This window comes from Schistocerca gregaria, chromosome 6, assembly GCF_023897955.1.
Source record: "Schistocerca gregaria isolate iqSchGreg1 chromosome 6, iqSchGreg1.2, whole genome shotgun sequence".
Taxonomy (NCBI): domain Eukaryota; kingdom Metazoa; phylum Arthropoda; class Insecta; order Orthoptera; family Acrididae; genus Schistocerca; species Schistocerca gregaria.
In genome coordinates this window covers 381,709,695-381,733,359 of record NC_064925.1, presented here as the reverse complement: position 1 = coordinate 381,733,359, position 23,665 = coordinate 381,709,695, and the positions used below count along the sequence as shown (strand labels likewise).

At 39.9% G+C, this 23,665-nt stretch overlaps 1 protein-coding gene across 1 annotated transcript in view; it reads right to left on the bottom strand.

The window, feature by feature from the left end:
• The window catches only part of LOC126278093 (putative helicase MOV-10), a 280,795-nt gene that overhangs the window by 83,414 nt on the left and 173,716 nt on the right, over positions 1-23,665 (bottom strand). Inside the window, exons 10-11 of the mRNA XM_049977939.1 lie at positions 13,810-13,967; positions 650-850 (exon numbers count right to left, since the gene is read on the bottom strand). Of these exons, the coding sequence (XP_049833896.1) occupies positions 650-850; positions 13,810-13,967 (359 nt within the window). The remainder of the gene's footprint in view (positions 1-649; positions 851-13,809; positions 13,968-23,665) is intronic.

Here is a 23,665-nt window from a genome sequence, read left to right as displayed (position 1 = left end):
AATATCTCTACAAAGCCAACTAAGAATATATTTCTGCCAGTCTTGTTCTCTTACAAAATAAAATCTGATGATAGTGGACATAACTTCCACCACTTCACACTCTTTAATAGCCAGATAGCTTAATTGCTCTGTCAACACACATCTACACGCTCCTGACTCTTTGTATATATCTAGTTTCTGTAAATTGGTATTATTAGTAAATATTTACTTATATAACTTAATTGTAATAAATCCACAGGTCCTGGATCTGATCTAAGTCAGCTGCATGATTTCCTCTTACATTTACTTCTTTCACCTCTAGTACAATTTGTCGATGTGAAGATGCTAATATGTCCAATGGTTTAGAATCTACATTAAACTGTAGATACCCCTGTAACTGGTGGGATAAGTCAGATGGAGGGTCATAGGAAGACAGCTACATACCTATTCCAATAGGAACATGCCTAGTAAAACAATGTTGTCAGCACATCAACCTTTAGTTTGAGCACAGCCACCACCACCACCACCACCACCACCACCACCACCACCACCACCAATAATAATAATAATAATAATAATAATAATAACAATTTAAAACACAATTAATGTGCTTTTTAACAATATTTAAAATATGTGAATATACTTCAATGTAAGCTGTTAAACATTATACCTGATTGAATTGAGCCTGCCATTAAGGAAAGTTTGCAATCTCTTCTTAGGAGCACGTGGAAAAACAACAACATCTAGTAACTTATCTCTCTCACAGTAATCAATAGCACGATGCATTACCACGAGAGGATATCGGTTGAAGGCAAAGCGAACAGCAAACCGCAATTCCGTGGGCTCTGCTGCAAAGTATCGTTGCAGAAACCTGGCAAATGCAAGAAAACTTTCTTAGTATCAAATCAACTAAGACGAGAATTTAAAATTTATACATCTAAGAGTAATGAAAGGCTAAGTAACCATGCTGATACCTAACATGAATGAATCAACATTAAACACTTGGGTATGAACCTGAGACATTTAAAAAATGAAAGATTCTACCACACACACACACACACACACACACATACCTGATGAAAGATATTTGTGACTGTCAATTTCTCACTGAATGAAGAGGAGCGTGCCTGGGTGCAATCATGGTTCTCTAGGCAATTGCAAGTATTTTTTTCACGAAGGCAATGTCCTTTTACCTCTCAGTAGAATAAATGTATCACAAGATATGGCAATTACTTCTGAAATAATAAACAGTTTACTTACTCTTTAGTGTTCTGTATCGCAATGGGTAAAACTGGGACCCTTATACAATCACTGTGTTGTCCAACTGTGGGTACATCTGCCCCTATGACTTAAGAACTCTTTTCTCAAGAAGGGTACACATGACGAGTTGAAATGTATGTCATATACTAAGGTCTACAGTCCCGTGGCAGTGTACAAAATTTAAGCTTCCAAGGCAGCAGACATCAAACTGCGGCACGGCAGACCAAATGTGGCCCGAATCAAATGTTCGTACGGCCCACGATTCTCTGCTGTATTTTATAATATGTTTCTAGCAACTAATAGCAGAATCCGAGAGTGGCAACTAACGTTAGGAACTTCTTGTGAGTTTATTTTTCTTGTTGAGTAACGAACAAAAATACCTACAGGGATGGTAATAGTTTAAAATGTGCTTAATTGTAAGGGACATTAGTGAATTTCGCCGTGAACTTCAGTCAGCAGCAGAGTGGTGTCTAGCGTGGTGACAGCAGGGTAATAGAAATGAGAGCTGGAACGTTTTACACTTTCACTCTTGGTCCTTCAGCAAAAATGTCTGACAACTACTGTTCTAAGGCAATGCAATCGAAAGATATGGCTATTTATCTCACATGTTTTAATACAAAATCAATCATCAAAACCTAAAGGGTACTTGCCATTGACCTAGAGTCTTGAAATTTCGCAAGAAGCAAGATTTCACAGCAGCTTTAAGAGAAAATTTGTTATTATACAGAGGAAAATAAAATCCGTTAACGGACTGTCTAGCTCTCCACTCTTAAGATTCCTTTTTCTTGGGGGTTACAATACAAATGCAAAATTACACAAAAAATTTAAACTTAAAACTTAAAGTTAGAAAATTTTCAAAAACCTTGGAATACCTGGGATCGATATCTCACCAGTATTGTCATCAGTAACAGGCAAAAGTTGTCAAGATTAACAATTCCCAGAATGGGTGAACTATCTACAAGGTGTGATAAAAAGTGATGGGCATTTTTGGTTTTCTTAAAGAAGCTATATTTATTCATCAACATCAACTTTGTTCCCTTCAAAGCAGCTTCCGTCGCTATAATACTCCTGTGCCAATACTTTTTTTCCAATCTTGGAAGCAAATATATAACTCTGTATTCATCATGGCATTCAGCTCCTTTGGCAATTCTGCTCCCCCCAGCCATCCTTGCTTAGCCATTTTGCACTTCCTGTCGATCTCATTTTTGAAACATCTGTATTCCTTTTGCCAGTTTCATTTATTGCATTTTTATATTTTCTCCTTTCATCAATTAAATTCAATATCTCTTGTGTTATCCAAGGATTTCTACTAGCCATCATCTTTTTACCTACTTGGTGATCTGCTCCCTTTCCTATTTTGTCTCTCAAAGCTACTCATTCTTCTTTTACTGTTTTCATTTCCCGTGTTCTTGTCAAACATTCCCTAATGCTCTCTCTGAAACTCTCTACAATTTCTGGTTCTTTCAGTTTATCCAGATCCTATCTCCTTAAATTTCCACCTTTTTGCAGTTTCTTCAGTTTTAATCTACAGTTCATAACCAACAGATTGTGGTCAGAGTCCACATCTGCCCCCGGAAATGTTTTACAACTTAAAACTTGGTACCTAAATCTCTGTCTTACCATTATACTATCTGAAGCCTTCCAGTGTCTCCAGGCCTCTTACACATATACAACCTTCTTTCATGATTCTTAAACCAAATGTAACCTATGATTAAGTTATGTTCTGTGCAAAATTCTACCAGGTGGCTTCCTCTTTCATTCCTTTCTGTATTCATCTACAACTTTTCCTTTTCCTACTATCGAATTCTAGTCCCCCACGACCATTAAATGTTTGTCTCCCTTCACTATCTGAATGATTTCTTTTATCTCATCATGCATTTCTTCAATCTCTTCGTCATCTGTGGAGTTAGTTGGCATATACACTTTTACTACTGCGGTAGGTGTAGGCTTCGTGTCTGTCTTTGCTACAATAATGCATTCACTATGCTCTTCATAGTAGTTTAACCGTGCTCCTATTTTTTTTTATTCATTATTAAATCTATTCCCGCATTACCCCTATTTGATTTTGTATTTATAACCCTGTATTCACCTGACCAAAAGTCTTGTTCCTCCTGCCACTGAACTTCACTAATTTCCACCATATCTAAGTTTAACCACTTCATTTCCCTTTTTAAATTTTGAAATCTGCTGGCCCGAGTAAGGGATCTGACATTCCACACTCCGATCTGTAGAACGCCTGTTTTGTTTCTCCTGATACAGACATCCTCCTGATTAGTCCCTGCCCTGAGATCCAAATGGGAGGCTATTTTACCTCCAGAATATTTTACCCAAGAGGACACCATCATCATTTAACCAAACAGTAAAGCTGCATGCTCTAGGGAAAAACTATGGCTGTAGTTTCTCTGCCTTCAGCTGTTCACAATACCATCACAGCAAGGCTGTTTTGGTTAATGTTACAAGACCAGATCAATCAATCATCAGATTTAGGCTGCTGCCCCTCTTCAGGAACCACATGTTTGTCTGGTCTCTCAACAGATGCCCCTCCATTGTGGTTGCACCTACGGTATGGCTATCTGTATTGCTGAGGCATGTAAGCCTCCCCACTAACGGCAAGGTCCACGTTTCATGAGAGGCTCCCCCTCATTAATGGTGGCAAAAAAACGCAGGACAGAAAGAAGTCGCTGGGGCTAAGTTACGTGAAAACAATGGCTGGGGCAACATAATGGTTTTATTTTTTGCTGGAAAAAAAAAAAAAACAACAGCCATTGAGGTGTGAGTGGGAACATTATGGCGATTTAATTTCCTTAGGTTGTTTTGCCACAATTCTGGTCATTTTGTTAGGATTACTGCATGCATACAGCGCATAACTTTCAGGTGGTATTATTTATTGACTGTATGACCATAAGCCAAGAACTCATGATGTACTGTCGCATTGTAATGTGAGAAAATAGTGAGAAGAACCTTCGCAAGTTATCAAACTTTTTTTTGGTCTTGGCTCTTCATGCAGTTCCCATTGGCATGACTGGGCCTTGATTTCAACATCATATCCCTACAGCCATGTTCTGTCACCTGACATACAACTACTTTAGAAGTTCTCGATCAGAGCCAACTCCGATCAGCAATTCCTGAGCTATGTCCAAGTGACATCAATTTTGGTCAAAATTCAACAGTTTCGGAACAAACTTTGTTGTTTTATATTTTATGGCCAACACATTCCAAAAAACTGATTGCTTGGCATGAGCCAAATGATATGCCAACATCATCAGCAACCTCTCTGATGTTGATACAGTTATTTTCCAGAACCATTTTCTTTACTATTTCCACATTGTCGCCACTAAGTGATCTGCTTAGGCGGTTCTCATCCTTAACATCTTCCTGATCCTCTTCGAAATGTTTGTAACACTCGCGAACTCATCTTAATCATAGTAGAGTCACCAAAAGCCATAGTTAACATTTCAAATGCAATGCTATACTTTAATCCATTTTAAAGCAAAATTTAATGCAAATTCTTCGATCTACCTTTCTCCAAAGTAAAAATTCGCTGAGCACTCTAAAATATGTATAACCGTTCTGACTGTCAACATAAACTACATATCCAAAACAGCTGGAAATGCAAATATACATCAAGAACGTGTGTATCACAAAGTTAAAGAATTTGAAAATTGGATGTATAAAGCTCAAAAATTAAAAAATTCCAGTTACTTTTTGATCACACCATGTATACAGATAAAGTTTCTACAGAATTCTCCAACCACAACTACTATTCACACTTGACCAATTTATGTTTCGTCTGTCTTGTTTTCATTTGATTACCTCCTGTACGATTGTAGAGCTACAGACCATCTCAAAATCAAACACTTTTATTTCAACAGGAAATATAATCATGACTCCAGTATTGTAAGAACTGGTTTATGTTCTGTATGTCTTTAGCTGAAAAAAAGAGGAAGAGGAACTGTTTAAATGTGTGTGTGTGTGTGTGTGTGTGTGTGTGTGTGTGTGTGTGTGTGTGTTTTTCCTGCCACTACTTGGTGAATAGATTTTTAAACTCTCCCATTACATTACAGAACAATAAAGAGTAAATGTACCCCCTCCAAAGGTGCAAAAATCTAGAAGAAGAAAATCACTACCACACTGGGATGAAAACAGACATGGCAATCTTACACCACAACAAAAGAAAACAAAACCTCAATCTATAGGAGGAATATTTGCTAAAGGTGGCCATAAAAATCAAAACATGGTCGTATTCCCAAAGAAAACAGACTAGTATCGATTGGAACTAAAAGGCAAAATCTACTACAGACAGAAGGTCAGAAACCTAGATTATTATTCTTTTTGTGTTCAATTCAACCCTTAGGTTGGTATGCAGCAGAGCACCATTCCTCTCTTCTGTCTGCCTTCCTCTTCATGTCCATGTATGTGTTACATCCAACATCATTCATGATCTGTTGAATATATGATATCCTTGGTCGTCCCCGCAGATTCCTTCCCTCAATAGCTCCTTCTGCTATTGTTCCAATGATGTTGTATCATAGGATGTGCCCTACAAGTTTGTCTCTTCTTGTCTGGCTGTGCCTCCACAGAGATCTAGTTTCCTGTACTCTTCTAAGCACCTCTTCATTTGTTACTTTGTCTCTCCAACTGATCGTCATCCTTCTATAGCACCACATCTCCAGGGCCTCTAGCTGTCTTCTCTCCTCTCTTCCAATTGTCCAAGTTTGACATCCATTTAGTGCCACACTCCAAACGAAACCTTTCATGAAACGTTTCCTTATTTTCGGATTGATATTATTTATTTCCAGCTTCTACCATCCCTTTTGATTTTGCTTCCCAGGTAAGTAAATTCCTCTATCCCTTCCAGCTCCTCTCTTCCAAATGCTCATTCTCAGAGGTTCATATTCTGCTCCTGTACTGCATACCATTACTTTAATCTTTTTCTTGTTTATTCTCATTCCATACTGATTGATAGAATTTTTTCCATCGTTCTGAAGACTTGTTCTATATCTTCTTTTGTCTCCGTGACTATAGCAATTATCATCTGCATAACATAACATGTCTATCTTCTGCCCATTACTTTTGATCCCCACCTCAGTACTTTCTAGAACTTGGTCTAAAGCTTCCTGGATGTAAGCATTGAATATAAGAGGAGAGAGAGCACATCCTTGTCTTACCCCTTTTCTAATATTTGCTTCTTGTTCCTGGTGATAGTTCCTAATCACTGCCACCTCATTCTTATAGAAACTGAGTATCACATGGATGTCTTTGTACTTTATTCCACTTTTCCTCAGCACTCTGAACATCTCTTGCCATATAACGTTATCAAATGCCTTTCCCATGTCTACAAAGGCAATATAAGTTTGTTTATTTTTCTGTAATTGCTCTTCGATAATGAGTCTCAGTGCCAGAATCGCCTCTCTTTTCCCAATCCCCTTCTGAAACCAAACTGATCTTCACTCAGCATATCCTCCACCTTCTCTTAGATTCTCTTCAGAACTATTTTTATGAGAATTTTTGATGCATGTGATATCAGGCTTAGAGTTCGGTACTGTTCACATTTTCTTTGGTATAGGAACAATGATACATTTCTGGAAGTCTGTCGGTATCTCTCCTGTGTTATAGATGGACCTAATAAGTTTAAGCAGCATCATTTTCATGCTGTCACGAGGATTCTTTATTAGTTCTGCAGTGATGTCATCAATACCCACTGCTCTGTTGTCCCGTAGTTCTTTTAGAGCTCTGTCAAATTATTTTTTCAGAGTGTCATCTCGCTTCTCACCTTCATCTACTTGCTCTTCTCTTCCTACGACTTCGTCAGAAAGAGGTGTTCCGGCATACAACTCCTCTATGTATTCTTTCCATCTCTTCACCATGTCTTCACCAAACAGCATTTCTATTGTGCCTGTGAATGTTGTTTTACGTTTGTTAAAAAAATTGATTTGCTGTTCTGTAGGCTAAATCAGTTATTCCGTTTTGCATATTTTCTTCCACTTCCCTGCGCATTTCTTCAAGAAAATTTTCTTTTGCTTTCGTAGCTTCTCTATTAACTAAATACCTTTGTCTTCTGTATTCAGCTTTTCCTTGTTGGCTAGTTGCAGTTTTGTATAATCTCCTGTTTTCTGTAAGATCAATAATATCTGCTGTAATCCATTTCCTCTAGTTTTTGGGCTTGGTTCTTCCAACTATCGTTTCTGCTGATTTGTATATACCAGATTTAATTTCATCTCAGTCGTCATTTACTCCACCATGTTGAACATTTTTAGCTAAGTTGTCTGTTTCATGAGCATAGCGTTTCACCAGTCCCGAAGTTTTCAGTTCCCATTTAAGTTTTACTGGCTTGTTCTTCAAATGTTTGAATCTCAGTGAACTTTTCATCAGGACCAGGTTATGATCACTGCTTACGTCTGTAGATGGATATCTCGTGCAATTTTTTATCTGGTTCCTAAAATGTGCTTTCACTAGAATGTAATCAATCTGTTGTCTCCTCAGGTCTCCAGGGGCCTTCCATGTGTATCTTCTTCATTTGTGATGTTGGAAAAGTGTGTTTGCAACAACTAATTGGTGCCTCGAGCAGAACTCTATTGGTTAATCTCCTCTTTCATTTCTTCTTCTAAGTCCATATTTGCCAACAATTCCTTCCTCAAGTTCTTCACCCACAATCGTGTTCCGTTCCAGTCCCCCATGGTAATCAGGTTTTCATCTCCCTTAACATTTATCATCGCATTACTTATTTCTCCATACATTTCATCAATGACTGCATCTTCTTCTTTGGATGTTGGCATGTATATTTGTATTATCACAGTGCCCTTTGGATCAGTTTCAAGATTGACTAGTATTATTCGAGAGGTATATTGCACATATCGCTTGACATGTGAGCCATAGTTTTTCCTTAAGATTATTCCAACTCCTCCCATTCCTAGTTTATCTTGATCAGTTCTGGTGTGAATGACTGTATTCTCCAGACCACGAATCACCTGGTTGGGGCCATCTCATCTCCGATATGCCTAGGATATCGATATCCGGTAATTCCATTTCAAGTTTTACGTTTTATAGCTTGCTACACTGAAGCAGTGTTCTCACATTCCAAGTGGCTATGTTAAAATTGGGATTCTTTTCCTTCATGTTGTCTGTATCTTTTGCAGTACCCACCTGGAGATACGATTGGGGGACTATTTTCTCTCTGGAAAATTTTACAGAAAATACTAACATGGTTTACTTCCGATTATTAGAATTTATTTAAAGTACATAGTATGGTGATACACACTTCAAAAAATTCACTAAGAAAGGGTTATGCACATTGGTCACAAAGTGATATACAAGCATCAACAGAGAATGCAAAATTGTAAACTTTGGAGGCCAATGAATGAATGAATGAATGAATGTGAGACACTCCAGCAGAATTTCACTGTGCAGCTGGCAAGGACAGTGAACAGGAGACAAGTCAATAGCAGGGCATAATCTTCACAAATTTTATTTTATGAACTCAGTTGCATAGTAATTAGACCTCTCAGATAGATGTGTAAACATTATATGCACATGTCAGTATTGAAAGAGAACATGTTGTCGGGCTCAAAGAAGCTGGTTGGAGTCATTGGTGAATCGCTCACCTTTTGCATAGGAATGATGCCACTATTCAACGATGTTGGCAAGAATGGGTGAACCATGGCCAAACACGAAGTCAAGAAGGAAGCAATTGATCTAGAGTGTCCTCAGATCAAGAGGATTGAGCAACTGTAAGAGAGGCACTTAGAACCCTGGATATGTCATTATCATCTGCCCAATGTGTAACTATGTTTTAGTGACAAAAGAACCATTAATAGGCAACTCAAAGACAGGGGACTGAGCTCACGGCACCCCTTGCACCGACTACCATTTACCTCTGTACATCAACAAACCCGTCTACAGTGATGTGGGGCATATTTAGCCCACAATCTTATTGTCTGGTGCAGAATTTTCTTCAGTGATGAGACCAGATTCAAACTGAGCAATGATGATTAGCAAAGACATACCAGGAGATGCCCCTTACAGTGGTAGGATATCAAACTGACTGTTTCCTGCCATATGGCCCAATACTCAGGAGTGATGGTCCAGCATGTCATTTCATTTCATAGCAGGGCACCTTCTGTCATCATCCGTGTCATCCTTACAGCACAGCAATACACTGATATTCTATGCCCCATTCTGTTGTCCTTCATGACAAGAATCCCGGACTTATATATAAGCAACATAATACCTGCTTGCACTTTGAGAGTTTCTGCTGCTTGTCTTCATGTCTGCCAAGGCCAGACTTTGCTAGCAAAGTCACCACACCTCTCTCCAACTGAGAATGTTTGGAGGATCACGGGCGGGGCACTGCAACCATCTAGGGATTTTGGTGATCTAACATGCCGATGGCACAATATCCCTCAGGAGGACATCCAACAATTCCCCCTGTCAAGCTAAATAAATGCTTGCATATGGGCCAGAGGTGGACCAATGTGTTATTGGCTTGCTCCATTTTAGAAGCTCTTTCCCTTGAATAAAATCATAATTTTTTTCTGTAACTGTAATCATTTGTTTGTCTGCACCTGTACATCACATCTACCAATTTCTGTCCCATATGGGTAAGTCCTTCATGATGTGTTATTTTTTGTCTTAAGACTGTATTAATCCAGCATCTTAGAAAATGGTGTATGAATTCGTTCACCATTTTACAAACAAAAAATTACTTACTGTAATAATTCCTAATGTATTCATGTCATACTAAACTCTGTGTGATTAGTTAATTCCTGCTAAAACATATGGTTTCTCACAATATTCTTTTTTTAGTTAAGAGCTGAGTCCTTTAATGTAGATGATCAATCTCATGTTACTGTGTGTATGAAGTATGTAGCCATGGTTGATATAAGGATGGTGTCCTGTTAAAAGGAAGAATTATGCTTTGACATACTTCATAGTAAGGCAGAAAATAGCAGGAAATAGAATAAAAATAAATAAAAAGGATTTGACAACATTTTGATGATAAAATTTATTCTCAGTAGTTGAATTGGACTTAAACTGTTACAGCTGCAGTTGAGAATGGCACTATAGCTGAAATTGTGATTGTGAATAAACACATTCTGTAACAGTTCAGGGGTAAAATGTCATTTCTAAAATTCAGCAGGACTGTGGATTCAAGTAAACAGAAAACATTAGATTTATTTGTCAAACAATGGAAACTCCAGGATGAAATGTAAGAATATTAGAGAAGGAATGTTGCTTCTCACCATATAGCAGAGATGCTGAGTCATGATAGGCACAACAGAAAGACTCACACAATTACACACACACGCGCGTGTAAACGCAACTCTCACACATGTCTGCAGTCTCAGACAACTGAAACCACACTGCGAGTAGCAGCACCAGTGCAAGGCAGGGGTGGCAACTGGGTGGGGTTATGGAGGAGGCTGGGTAGGGGAAGGGGAGGGATAGCATAGTTGTAGTGGCAGACAGTGAAGTGGTGCAGTTTAGATGGAGGGCAGGAGAGAAGGTGGGCACCTCATCATGCACTATCAAACTGAACCAGAGTAACTTGCCAGAGCTCAGACTACTTATCGCTGAGCCCAGAAATAAACACCCAACCCAAACTCGTTGCCACCCCTCTCAAAGTAGTATATCGCTGCTCACCTTATCTGTATAAAATCCTGGTCCATCTTTATGCCACATCTACTCCCAGCCTCCTTGTCACATGACTAATACCACTGTGGAATACTCAGGTGCAAGATCTGTCCTATTGGAGGCAGGGCTAACTGCTAAAATATCATATAGCAGCTCTGCTTTAACTGCTCCACACCCAAACAAAGACCCACCGTCAAACTACGGTCAAGAGCAGAGTCTACCAGCCACACCGCTGAATGCACTGTGTTCAAATTTAACCGATGCTTCACAACCTGTGCTATCCGAATCCTTCTCCCCAAACATCAATTCAGGGGGATCCTTTGATTCCAAATTTCCATGATCTCAGTCCACACTATTCCCTGCACCACACTGCCCTCAACCCTGACCCATGACTAACTTCAGCTATCTTATATCCACATTCTCTCCACTGTCTACCTCTTCCTCTGTTCCATCTCATCCTTGCAGTTCACTCACTTCATAGTCATCACACACCTGCAATCAGAGTGAGTTCGCTGCTGCTGCATTCTTATCCCACTTGCCTGCTGCCTCCCGACCTTCCCAACTTCCCTCCTCCTCACTTATTCCCCCGCCTCCGCCCTACTGCACCCAGCACAACTCTTCATCCCATCAAACTGAACAATTCAGTTATCCAATGTAGACATGTATACGTCTTACATGTGGGTATGTTCTCCAGAGCCGAATTCTCAGTCGCATTTTTTTGCCAGCCAACAACTTGTTGTGTCAATTATTTGGTAAATTGTTGCCTATACTCCTTGAATTATTTAAAATACTAAACTTTTGTGCCAACTTGATAATGCCTCACTCAAGTTACCTCTGTAGCCAGTTGACAACTTGTGTTTGTATTTCCTGAAAGACTGAAGTATGCAGCAGCAACACTCATAAAAACAGATGTAAGCAAGTGACTTCCGGTTATAGACCCAACTTCCTTCTACCAGAGTTTTCAAAATTATTTTGAGAAAGTAGCTTACAACAAAATATTTTTTTGGCAATAATCTTAAGAAATGATCAGCTTGTAGAAAGGCTTCTCTATCAACAAAGTATGATATGGTCTCTCAAACTCAGTTCTGCTCTAACTAAATGAGAAAAATTACTATGTCGGCAGTTTCTGTGATCTTGATGAGACCTTCGATTGTGTAGACACTAAAATTCTATTAAAAAAATTAAAATGATATGGTGATGAAGGCATTTCTCTCACATGGACACAGTTGCACCTTAACTTAAAATGGAGGATCACATTAACAAATGATGTGACAAGAACAAGATTTAATTTGGAATGAACAATTATTACATACTGTGTGCCATATAGTTTGGTGCTTGGTCCACACCTGTCTTATCCTACGTAAATGAGTTACCTGTCTGTTTAATTTGCTGATGACACACGTATACTAATGGTAGACCCATGTGCACCCATACTAGAAACACCTAGGAGAATAACAAGACAAGCTTACAACAGATTTACAGCCAACATCTCCACTCAATCTTGCTAAACTCATTCCACAACTCAAAACAAATAAAAATGACTTACAGGCAGCAGAAGTAAATACCATTGGGCCACACTGGATGAGGCTCAATGTGTTTGGTGTCTAGACATCCATATGCATGATTAACCAATGTGGTATTTATATGCGGAAATTTTAACCAAAAACCTCTGTTGAACTTGATTTGCACTCAGAATACACTCATATTGTGATGCAGATGTGAGTGCCAGCATACTTTTTCTCAAGATTATCTCAAGACTTATTCCTCAAAAGAGTGTAGTCAGCATATTGTGTCAAGTTGATAACCAAGCACTTTGCAGAAGTCATCTGATGGACGTAAAGATCCTCAAAGTTTTGTGCCAATACATTTATCCTTTTGGTATTAGTTGTTAATAACAATGGTGAATTTATGATTGTGTAATTTGCAACCACAATACTAAAAATAAAAACAGCTTACATATAGACAGTCTTAACTTTCAATAGCCCAGAATGGAGTTATTCTGGTCCAGTAATCTGGCAGGAAATTAAAAACCAGAAGATATTCAAAAACAAAGTAAAAGTATACCTCATCTGCCACTTCTCCTACAACTTGACTAGTTTGACTCAAGGTGCAAATCCCGTAAGAATAATGTTTATATTAAAGAGATTTTGACTTTGTCAGCATTTGATAATGATCTGTCAAAGTTAAATCCTTCATTTGAAGTATTAAATAATGCCGTAAGATGGGTACGATAAGAGGAACAGGATTTTTTAAAGCAGCTGTTTTCTCCTAAAATACACAGACATACATTTTTCTGCCCTCTTCTAGAGTATTGCTGCGTGGCTTAGGAACCTTACCAGACTGGATTTACAGAAGCCACAAAAAAATTTCAAAGGGCAGCTCATTTTGCATTATCTCAAAATAAGGGCAATAGTGTCATAAATAAAATACTCGCATTGGAGAGGAAATCATAAAAACAAAGGTTCACCAACTTTCTCCTCCAAATGCCAAAATTTTTTTTGACTCCCACCCACACAGCAAGAAATAATCACCACTATGAAATAGATCTCAGAGCTTGAACAGAAGGATTTAGGTGTTCATCTTTTCCCCAAATGCTGTTTGATGGTGGAGCATTAGAGAAATAGTCAAAGTTGTTGTCTGCGTTATACATTTGAATGCAAATTACAGAGTAGTGCTAATATGGATGTAACGTATTTTAGAAGTTATTTTCATAATTATAAATATGAATAGACTATCACAACTTGCAGTTTTTTCACTAGTTTACTTTATAAAAGCAGGCCATGGTGGTTCTCCCACCTGTGTAATAACTCATTCCATGACCCCGAGTCTCTTTTTAATTATAAGTTTTATGGAAAATGATAACTGACTAGATTGGTGGATGGAGTAATCAATGCACAGAAAATAGTCTTTTATTACAGTTCGGTCTGTATGGATACTTACTCATTTGCAAAACCTGCAAGGAGTACAGCAGATTCCCGAACTTCTGCAATGACTGATTCATACTCGATAACATCATTGTTCTTCTCATTCAGCTGTATCCTGACATATGCCAGGTCTCCTTTCAACAATGAAGGTCGTTTCTCCGCAAGTCCAGGGACCTGGAATTAATCAGATAAAACGTTTGTTTGTTGACTTGAGTTGCACAAGGAGACAAAACAACTGTGGTCTTAGGCCACTACTGGGTGCTCCAAAAACACTTTATTATGCTGTTTCTCTCCCTATCACTTTAGTAATGACAGCCAGTACTCTTAAAGAGTAGTAGGAAGCCCTTTATTAGTTCATTATTAGACAGAATTTCTTGAGAAGTTAATGATCTAAATATACTATGTCTTTTCGCCTTCACCACTACGCATTAGAACATTAGATGAGGTGTGGTTTTATCCTCATTACACAACCTACACTTAGGGGATTCTTTATACACATCCATCATGTACAGGTGCTCCTTAAAGTTCATTGCCAATCATTAATACTACCATGAGTCTAATGTTCAAACCGAGGATTGCAGAATTTCTCTTGAAACATGGCTTTTGCATTACTTGCTTATCTTTTTTTGTTTTCTGTTTTTGGATCTTAGTCTGTGTGCTGTCTGCTGATCCAGTTACATAGTTTTCATTTTACCATCACCTTATTAATGGTTAGAAAAGGTTCCAGTCCAATCTGTTAATTAACATACACATTCATCCCAAGATACTTACCAGAATTAAGCACCTCTGAATGGAAGTTATTAATCTTTGAAGGGTAAGATGTGAAACGACGCAATTAGAGGATGAAACAAAGATATGAACTATAAGTGATGCTCGGCTATTTTATACAAAAAGGGATAGGAATTTTTATGAAGTTATGATCCATAGGTACCAGTTCCCTTAAGGTTGCTGAGACGCCCATGTTCAATTTATATCTTCAACATATTTGTTCCACTGTCAAGAATAAATAAAACTGAAACCACACACAGGTTATCAGCCCACTACTTTTCAGCCAGCACAGCATCTATCGCAGTATACAATACACCTTTCTTACTTAATGTGAGATGCTTACCTGCTTGCTCTCCCCCTCTCCCTGTCCCTTTCCCACATGTAGTTACATTTTTATAGGCATGGACTGCCTTTCAGCTTAAAATAATCAATGTTGACATAATTTTCAATGGAATATGCTTTAACAAAAATTTTGTTCTGGCCTAATAAAGTGAACTAATGAGTTGTTCTGACCCTAAACAGTTACAATATTTCTGGTGTTCATTTCTGCCTGGAATGCTTTTCTTAGTACAAGCTGATAAAGTTTTGGAATTTGAGTCACAGATATTGAAAGAAATTACAGTACCTCTTCATTTCTAAGTTTACATATTTCATTAGTAATTGTTAGCCACTTATTTTACTAAGTTTAGCTTGGAAAATATTTATGTTTTGCAGGAAAAGTTACTTTAAAATTTATTTTGTTTTCTTGGTCAGACTGTTTTTGTCCATTGTAAGTTTTGTGCAATGGTAATTACAACAATACTAAAAGTATAATTCATTCTCATTAATCTATGTAAGGGCTGGTGGTTGGCGAAGGGAGTGAGTTTTTGTTAGTTGTAGGATGGCTGCAGTTGGAGCTAGTTTCGTTGTGACAAGTTATAAGAATTATGTTGATTAGTGAACCAATGATTCAAAATAAATTTATTTATTTATTTATTTATTTATTTATCCCAGTCCAAAAAGCACAAAAATACGGTATAATCCTAAAACTAAATGAAAAATAATAAAGGTGCTACCTACACCAAAAGTTACAATAAACAGACTGTAAAGAAATTTTGCCATCATTAGATTGTTTGTGAAGTAAGATTCTCATGATTATACAAGACTATGTAATATTAATAATAATAAATCACAGTATTTCAGTAGCAAACAAGAATGATTGACTATTATGTGTTTTTTTTATTTCCACATTCCCTAATTTCTTTGTCATGTCTCATGATTTCATTGCTCTCTGTTTGGACACTAATCAAATTGCATTAGGAATATGTTACACATTATTCTACTGAGTTGGTATTATTACTTGATTGATGAATGGAAAATTATTTTTGCTCTTACTGTAAACACTTCAGCATCATTAGTAGTTTCTCCCACAACATAATCCCACACTGCCGATTCTGTGAGTATATTTACAGTGCAAACTGATGTTTGCTACATTCTCTCTTCCCTCAAGTTTCTTAGATTTGTGATAATGGCATTGTAACTTCTCTACTCCATCATGTGTTGAGAGCTGGTCCCGCAGATTGCTGTTCTGTACCCAACTAGCAAGAGAATGGTAACTACAAAACTGTTAAGGTTTTCGTGGCCATTTGTTGACAAACTGCCCATTGGCTTCTGTCTCAGGTTCTTCGGCCAATGTTCGTCTAATGATTTTACTGACATTTTGCCAGCACGAGTGGCTGGCATCGTCAAAGCTTCAGCCTTCATTGCCGGTGGTGAACTGAAGCTGAGCTCGCAGTTGCAGACTATATGTACCTGGCGTGCCAACGTCCGAGGGCTTCTCCACAGTCATTTCCGGTGTGGTTCTCCTCTTGCTACCTGCGACGGTCGTTCGCTGCAGTACAGGAAGCCAGGATCCATTTATCTTAAGGCTTTCCTCTTTCTTGTTGAAACTGTTAACATGTTTTGTATTTCTACAGCTTCTCTGAACAAGAGCGTGCCATAGTGTTTCTCTACAGCCAGAACTTCCATGTCAGCAAATTTTATGATGGGGTCAGTCTCACTCAGTGTGTGCTCTACCACGGTCGATTTCTCCAACCGCCCCAACCTGCAATGTTGCTTATGTTCTTTGATCCTGGTGTTGATTGATCATCCAGTCATTCCAACAAACTTTTCCACACGTGCATGGTATACGGTACATTCCCGACATTGCAAGTGGGTCCTTTTTCTCCTTTGCCGATCTAAGACACTCTTCGATTTTCCTTGGGGGTTCGAAAATCGTCTTCACGCCTTGCTTGCGCAATATATGGCTGATTCTGTCAGTCACTCTGGGAATGTATGGCAGAAAGCCCGTACCCGACATTTCTTTTTCCGATTCCTTACTTCGCCGAGTATTTGGCTCTGTTACACTTCTACTATAACTTCTGGAGTACCCATTGCTCCTCAGAACACTTTCCAGGTTTTACATTTCGCGTCTGAGGTGCTGCGGCTTACATATTCATCCTGCTCGTGTTACGAGCGTAACAATCATGCCCCTTTTCTGGCTCGGGTGGTGGTTTGATAGTTTGTGCAGGTATCGGTCCACATGTGTCTGTTTTCGATAGACGCTGTGTCCCAGGTTTTCACCATTCCTTGTGACCAGCACATCTAGAAATGGCAGTTTTTTGTCCTTTTCTATTTCCATTGTAAATTTTATGTTGGCATGGAGGCTGTTCAAGTGTCTTACGAAGTCACCAAGCTGTTCTTCACCATGGCTCCGCACAATCATCAACGTACCTGTACCATACCTTAGGTTTCCAAGTTGCCAAGTCCAGTGCCTGTGCTTCGAATTGTTCCATGAAGACGTTGGCCACCACTGGATAGAGGACTACCCATGGCCTTGCCTTCCAACTGTTCATAGAAATCGCCATTCCACATGAAATAGTTCATGGTGAGACACGCATGGAAGAGATTTGTGATGTCTTGCGGAAAAATGGAACCAATGTGCTCCTGAGCGTCACTGTTGGCACTTTTGTAAACAAAGAAACAACATCGAAGCTCATCAGGATGTAGTTTGGTGCAAGTTTCAGTTTCTTCAGCTTCTCAATTAAATGTCCTGAGTCCTTTATGTATGTCTTTCTTCCCCACGTGTGGCTGGAGCAGAGAGGTGCTTTGCCAGATTATACGTCGGTAAGCCAGGAGCGCAAACAATCGGTCTTAAAGGAACGTTGTTCTTGAGGATCTTGGGTAATCCATGCAGCCGAGGTAGTAGGGCTTCTGTGTTGCACAGGTTTCTCTGTACATCGCCGGATCTAATACGTCTCTGATCTTTTCTCATAATCTTCAGTCTTCATTATGACGCTTGCATTCTCCTTATTAGCAGGCAGCACCAATATCCTATTGTCGGCGTTGAGATTCTTAATGGCTTGTAGCTCTTCTTTCTTCAGGTTACAAGCTGGTGGCTTTGCTCAGCACAGTATCCTGGCTGTTTCAGTGCGTCTTTCCTTTGCCCTTTCACAAGGAAGGGTCCAAATGGCCGCTTTGGTGTTGGTAATGATGTCCTCCATAGGTATAGTTCTCGGGATGGTACATGCCATGTGCTGCCCTAGACTGATTCCCACTGCCGTTAAACAGTCTATATCTACACTGCTACTCTGCATTTCAGACTTAAGTTCCTGTTACTATTTCTTAACCATTCTGCTCTCCAACAGAGTCAGGGGTGGTAGTGGGGGAGGCAAGATAACTTAAATCTTTTTGTTTGAAATCTATTTCTCTTATTTTATTATGATGACCATTTCTCCCTATGTATACTGGTGGCAACAAAACATTTTCGCATTTGGAGGAGAAAGTAGGTGACTGAAATTTCGTGAAAAGATCTCACTGCAATGAACAAAATCTTTGTGTTAATGATTGCCACCCCAAAACATTTATCACATGCGTGTAACACTTTCTCCTCTAGCTCCTGATAAAACACAGTTTTTTGTTCACTTTCCTCCCACAACAGAGTCAACTGCCACTTTTTAAACCACACAGACATCTTATTTAAATCATACTGTAGTTAGTTTTCATCTCTCTATGACTTTACTAGAATGACAGCATCATCTGAAAACAATCTAAGTCAGCTGCTCAGATGGTCTTCTAAATTGTTTATAGGTTAGGAACAGCAGAGGGCCTATAACACATCCTTGGGGGATGTCAGATATTACTTCAGTGTTACTCACTGGGTTTCGGTCAATTACTATGAGCTGTGACCTTTCGGACGGGAAACCATGAATGCAGCTGCACAACTGCAACATTACTCTGTAGTCACATAACTTTGGTTAGAAGCTGCTTGTGAGGGATAGTCTCTAAAGCCTTCTGGAAACCCAGATATATGGAATAATGTTCGCATCTCCCATCAATAGAACTCATTACCTCATGTGAATAAATAGCCATTTGTGTTACACAGAAATGATATTTCATTACTCTGTGCTTACTGTATCAGTAAATCCCTCACTCCAAAGTAATTCATAATGTCTGAATGCAGTCTTTATTCTACAACTCTACAGTAAATCAACATACTGGATAGTGTATGTATTTTAACAGGTTGCTCCTATTTCCTGTCTTGAGTATTTATGTGACTGTGCAACTTCCCCGTCTTTAGGTATGGCTCTATCATCGAGTGAGGAGATGTATATGTTTCCTAATTACATTAAAAAATCTGCCCAGAAAATTTGTCTTTATTAAGTGATATGAGATGCTTCACTACACTGAGGACATTTACTTCCAGTTACTGAGGTTTGCACAGTTCTTGATTCAAATTCTGGAATATTTACTTCATCTTCTTTGATTAAGGAATTTTAGAAAACCATATTTAGCAACTCCACTTTAATAGCAGTGTTATTCCCTACATTGCCATTGCTCTCACTATGCCAGATTTCATGGCAGAGTTGCATTGTGAAAAGTATTACAAGAACATTGCATTGTGAAAAGTATTAAAAGAATATTGCATTGAAGTCAATACTAACTTTTGAGCATCTGTAAACTTTGACAATCTGGGAGATTTTACTTTCTTTTTTTCATTGCTACAGCAACAGTATCCTGGCCTATTTTGGATAGCATGGGGGTCCATCCCATTTTTCTTAATTTATTTGGTATAAATCCCTCAATAATGGGTAATGGAATGTAGTATAATTAAATCGGGTGATGCTGAGGGAATTAGATTAGGAAATGAGACACTTAAAGTAGTAAAAGAGTTTTGCTACTTAAAGAGCAAAATAACTGATGATGGTCGAAGTAGAGAGCATATAAAACGTAGACTGGCAATGGCAAGGAAGGCGCTTCTGAAGAAGAGAAATTTGTTAACATAGAGTATAGATTTAAGTGTCAGGAAGTTGTTTCTGAAAGTACTTGTAGGCATGTATGGAAGTGAAACATGGATGATAAATAATTTGGAGAAGAAGAGGATAGAAGCTTTTGAAATGTGGTGCTACAGAGGAATGCTGAAGATTAGGTGGGTAGATCACATAAATAATGAGGTACTGGATAGGATTGGGGCACAACTTGACCAGAAGAAGGGATCGGTTGGTGGGACATGTTCTGAGGAATCAAGGAATCACCAATTTGGTATTGGAGGGCAGCGTGGAGAGCAAAAATCGCAGAGGGAGACCAAGAGATGAATACATGAAGCACATTCAGAAGGATGTAAGTTGCAGTAGGCACTGGGAGATGAAGAAGCTTGCACAGGATAGAGTAGCATGGAGAGCTGCATCAAACCTGTCTCAGGACTGAAGACCACAACAGCAGTAACAACAAATCCCTCAATTTCTGTGATACTGTTTCTTTGAATTAAAGCCGCATGTGATCTAAGCTTGTGAGTTTGTTTGTTACAGTACAGTAACCAGACCTTGCGGTCACTAATCCCTGTATCAGCCATTATACTCACAACTTGCTCAGGATTATATGTTGCTAAGAGATGAGTACCTTTTTGCAACCATTTACATTCAACAGTAATTAAAAAGCAACTCAATAAAGTCATATCTAATGACCACCTCCTCCTCCTCCCCCCTCACACACACACACACACACACACCAATCTGTCATTGGCGATGCTTCCGGAACAAGTGCATTCAAAAGTGTGGTGCTCAGCACATTCACTGCACTGGGGCTGAAGTGCTTCACTGTTAACATGACAACTGAATACTTACTGTACTACACTTGTCTTACCCAGTACAGAGTCAGACTTTCCTTCCTGTCATGCATGTACCTTCCATCTGGGTCTGTGTGTTTGTCTCTGTTGTGTTGTCAACCCACACAGGAATACAGAGAGAGTCTGGCTGACATGTTGAAATGGAGATTAAGAACCTCCTCCTCCTATCAGCATCAAGCTGGCATGAAGCTTTATCATCTGGCTACTTGAGTGTTGGATGTCTATTTAATTTGGCCCTTCCAGTACCCATAAGAAAAGTCACCATGCACAGCAATTGGACTTTCTTCTGTGACGATGAAGTGACGTAGCAAATCAAACTTTTTCAGGAAAACCAAGTTTCGGGTTTGCAGCAAGGTTGCCAGTTGCCCTATACACAATATTTTGACAATGCGCCCAGCTGTCTTCAACATGCGCCAAGCCCAGATCTGAACACTTGCCATAAAGTCTCCAAGCAAACTGATTGAAATGTACTACATGCTGTCCTAGAAGTTGTTCCCCAGTACTGTTAGACAACAAAATATCTGACAAATTCAAATGCCACTAAAAGACTCCGTAAAAAAAAAGTTATAAATAATCAAAGTATTTTAAGATGTATTCTTCATATTAACATCTTTTCTGATACGATTTAAGTGAAAAGGGTGATGTATCTAAACTTGACTTAGGCAAAGCCTCTGTCCCAGTGAATTAAATTATCTGCAACTCCAATCTCAACAGCTCCTTTGGTATACTATTCCAGAAGTTTGCCAAATGCAGAGCAGTACTGGTAACATAATATTTGATTTTGTGATCTTAGGTGAGGCAGCAATCAGAGATACCTAATGCAATAGGGAGCCCAAGTCTGAAGTAATGCTCACATTCTTTATGTCTGTTCAACAGATCTTCTAGTTAGTCTAACATGTAGCACACACACAGTCTGTGATATGTACCAGTTGTGATCTCCCATTCTCTCTTTGCTCCATTTCTTTCGCTGCTCTTTCCTCTTCTTTCTTCCTTCTTCCTTCTTTCTACCGTGGCTATATCTCAGGGTTTTTAATGCAGAAATGTAGTGAGAAATATGTGTGTGGTGGTTCACAATATCATAGAGCTGTGAGGGAGCACCACTCGTGCCTCTGCTTTGAGAAGACTGACAACTGAAGTACGAATATTTCTCAAAAGAAAAACAGGTATGTGTTCTCTTTTCTTTTAAAACTACACTCCTGGAAATTGAAATAAGAACACCGTGAATTCATTGTCCCAGGAAGAGGAAACTTTATTGACACATTCCTGGGGTCAGATACATCACATGATCACACTGACAGAACCACAGGCACATAGACACAGGCAACAGAGCATGCACAATGTCGGCACTAGTACAGTGTATATCCACCTTTCGCAGCAACGCAGGCTGCTATTCTCTCATGGAGACGATCGTAGAGATGCTGGATGTAGTCCTGTGGAATGGCTTGCCATGCTATTTCAACCTGGCGCCTCAGTTGGACCAGCGTTCGTGCTGGACGTGCAGACCGCGTGAGACGACGCTTCATCCAGTCCCAAACATGCTCAATGGGGGACACATCCGGAGATCTTGCTGGCCAAGGTAGTTGACTTACACCTTCTAGAGCACGTTGGGTGGCACGGGATACATGCGGACGTGCATTGTCCTGTTGGAACAGCAAGTTCCCTTGCCGGTCTAGGAATGGTAGAACGATGGGTTCGATGACGGTTTGGATGTACCGTGCACTATTCAGTGTCCCCTCGACGATCACCAGAGGTGTACGGCCAGTGTAGGAGATCGTTCCCCACACCATGATGCTGGGTGTTGGCCCTGTGTGCCTCGGTCGTAAGCAGTCCTGATTGTGGCGCTCACCTGCACGGTGCCAAACACGCATACGACCATCATTGGCACCAAGGCAGAAGCGACTATCATCGCTGAAGAAGATACGTCTCCATTCATCCCTCCATTCACGCCTGTCGCGACACCACTGGAGGCGGGCTGCACGATGTTGGGGCGTGAGCGGAAGACGGCCTAACGGTGTGCGGGACCATAGCCCAGCTTCATGGAGACGGTTGCGAATGGTCCTCGCCGATACCCCAGGAGTAACAGTGTCCCTAATTTGCTGGGAAGTAGCGGTGCGGTCCCCTACGGCACTGCGTAGGATCCTACGGTCTTGGCGTGCATCCGTGCGTCGCTGCGGTCCGGTCCCAGGTCGATGGGCACGTGCACCTTCCACCGACCACTGGCGACAACATCGATGAACTGTGGAGACCTCACGCCCCACGTGTTGAGCAATTCGGCGGTACGTCCACCCGGCCTCCCGCATGCCCACTATACGCCCTCACTCAAAGTCCGTCAGCTGCACATACGGTTCACGTCCACGCTGTCGCGGCATGCTACCAGTGTTAAAGACTGCGTATGCCACGGCAAACTGGCTGACACTGACGGTGGCGGTGCACAAATGCTGCGCAGCTAGCGCCATTCGACGGCCAACACCGCGGTTCCTGGTGTGTCCGCTGTGCCGTGCGTGTGATCATTGCTTGTACAGCCCTCTCACAGTGTCCGGAGGAAGTATGGTGGGTCTTCTCTATGGCTTCAACTGCAATGTTCTGTGGAGTCACAACTCATTGTGTCTGACCTGGACGAGGAGTATCTTCCACTGAAGTCACACCATTTGCGAACTTCCTTTTTTCCATTTCCAGGAGTGTATAAATAGTAGCATAGCTAGTACAAGGGTGAGTCAAATGAAAACCTTAAATTTGTAATAACAAATCAAAATTTCACGCCGTTATCCTGTAAGCTAGTAAGCATGCTTCAAACAGTGTGCAGAATAGCCTGTAAGTGGCAGCAGAGTGCAGATGCACACATACCATGGCAGTATCAGTATAAAGATGGCCGCCCCATTTGCGACTTGCACCAAGGAAGAACAGCATTCTGTTATTCGGTTTTTGCATAGTGAAGGTGTGAAACCTATTGAAATTCATCGAT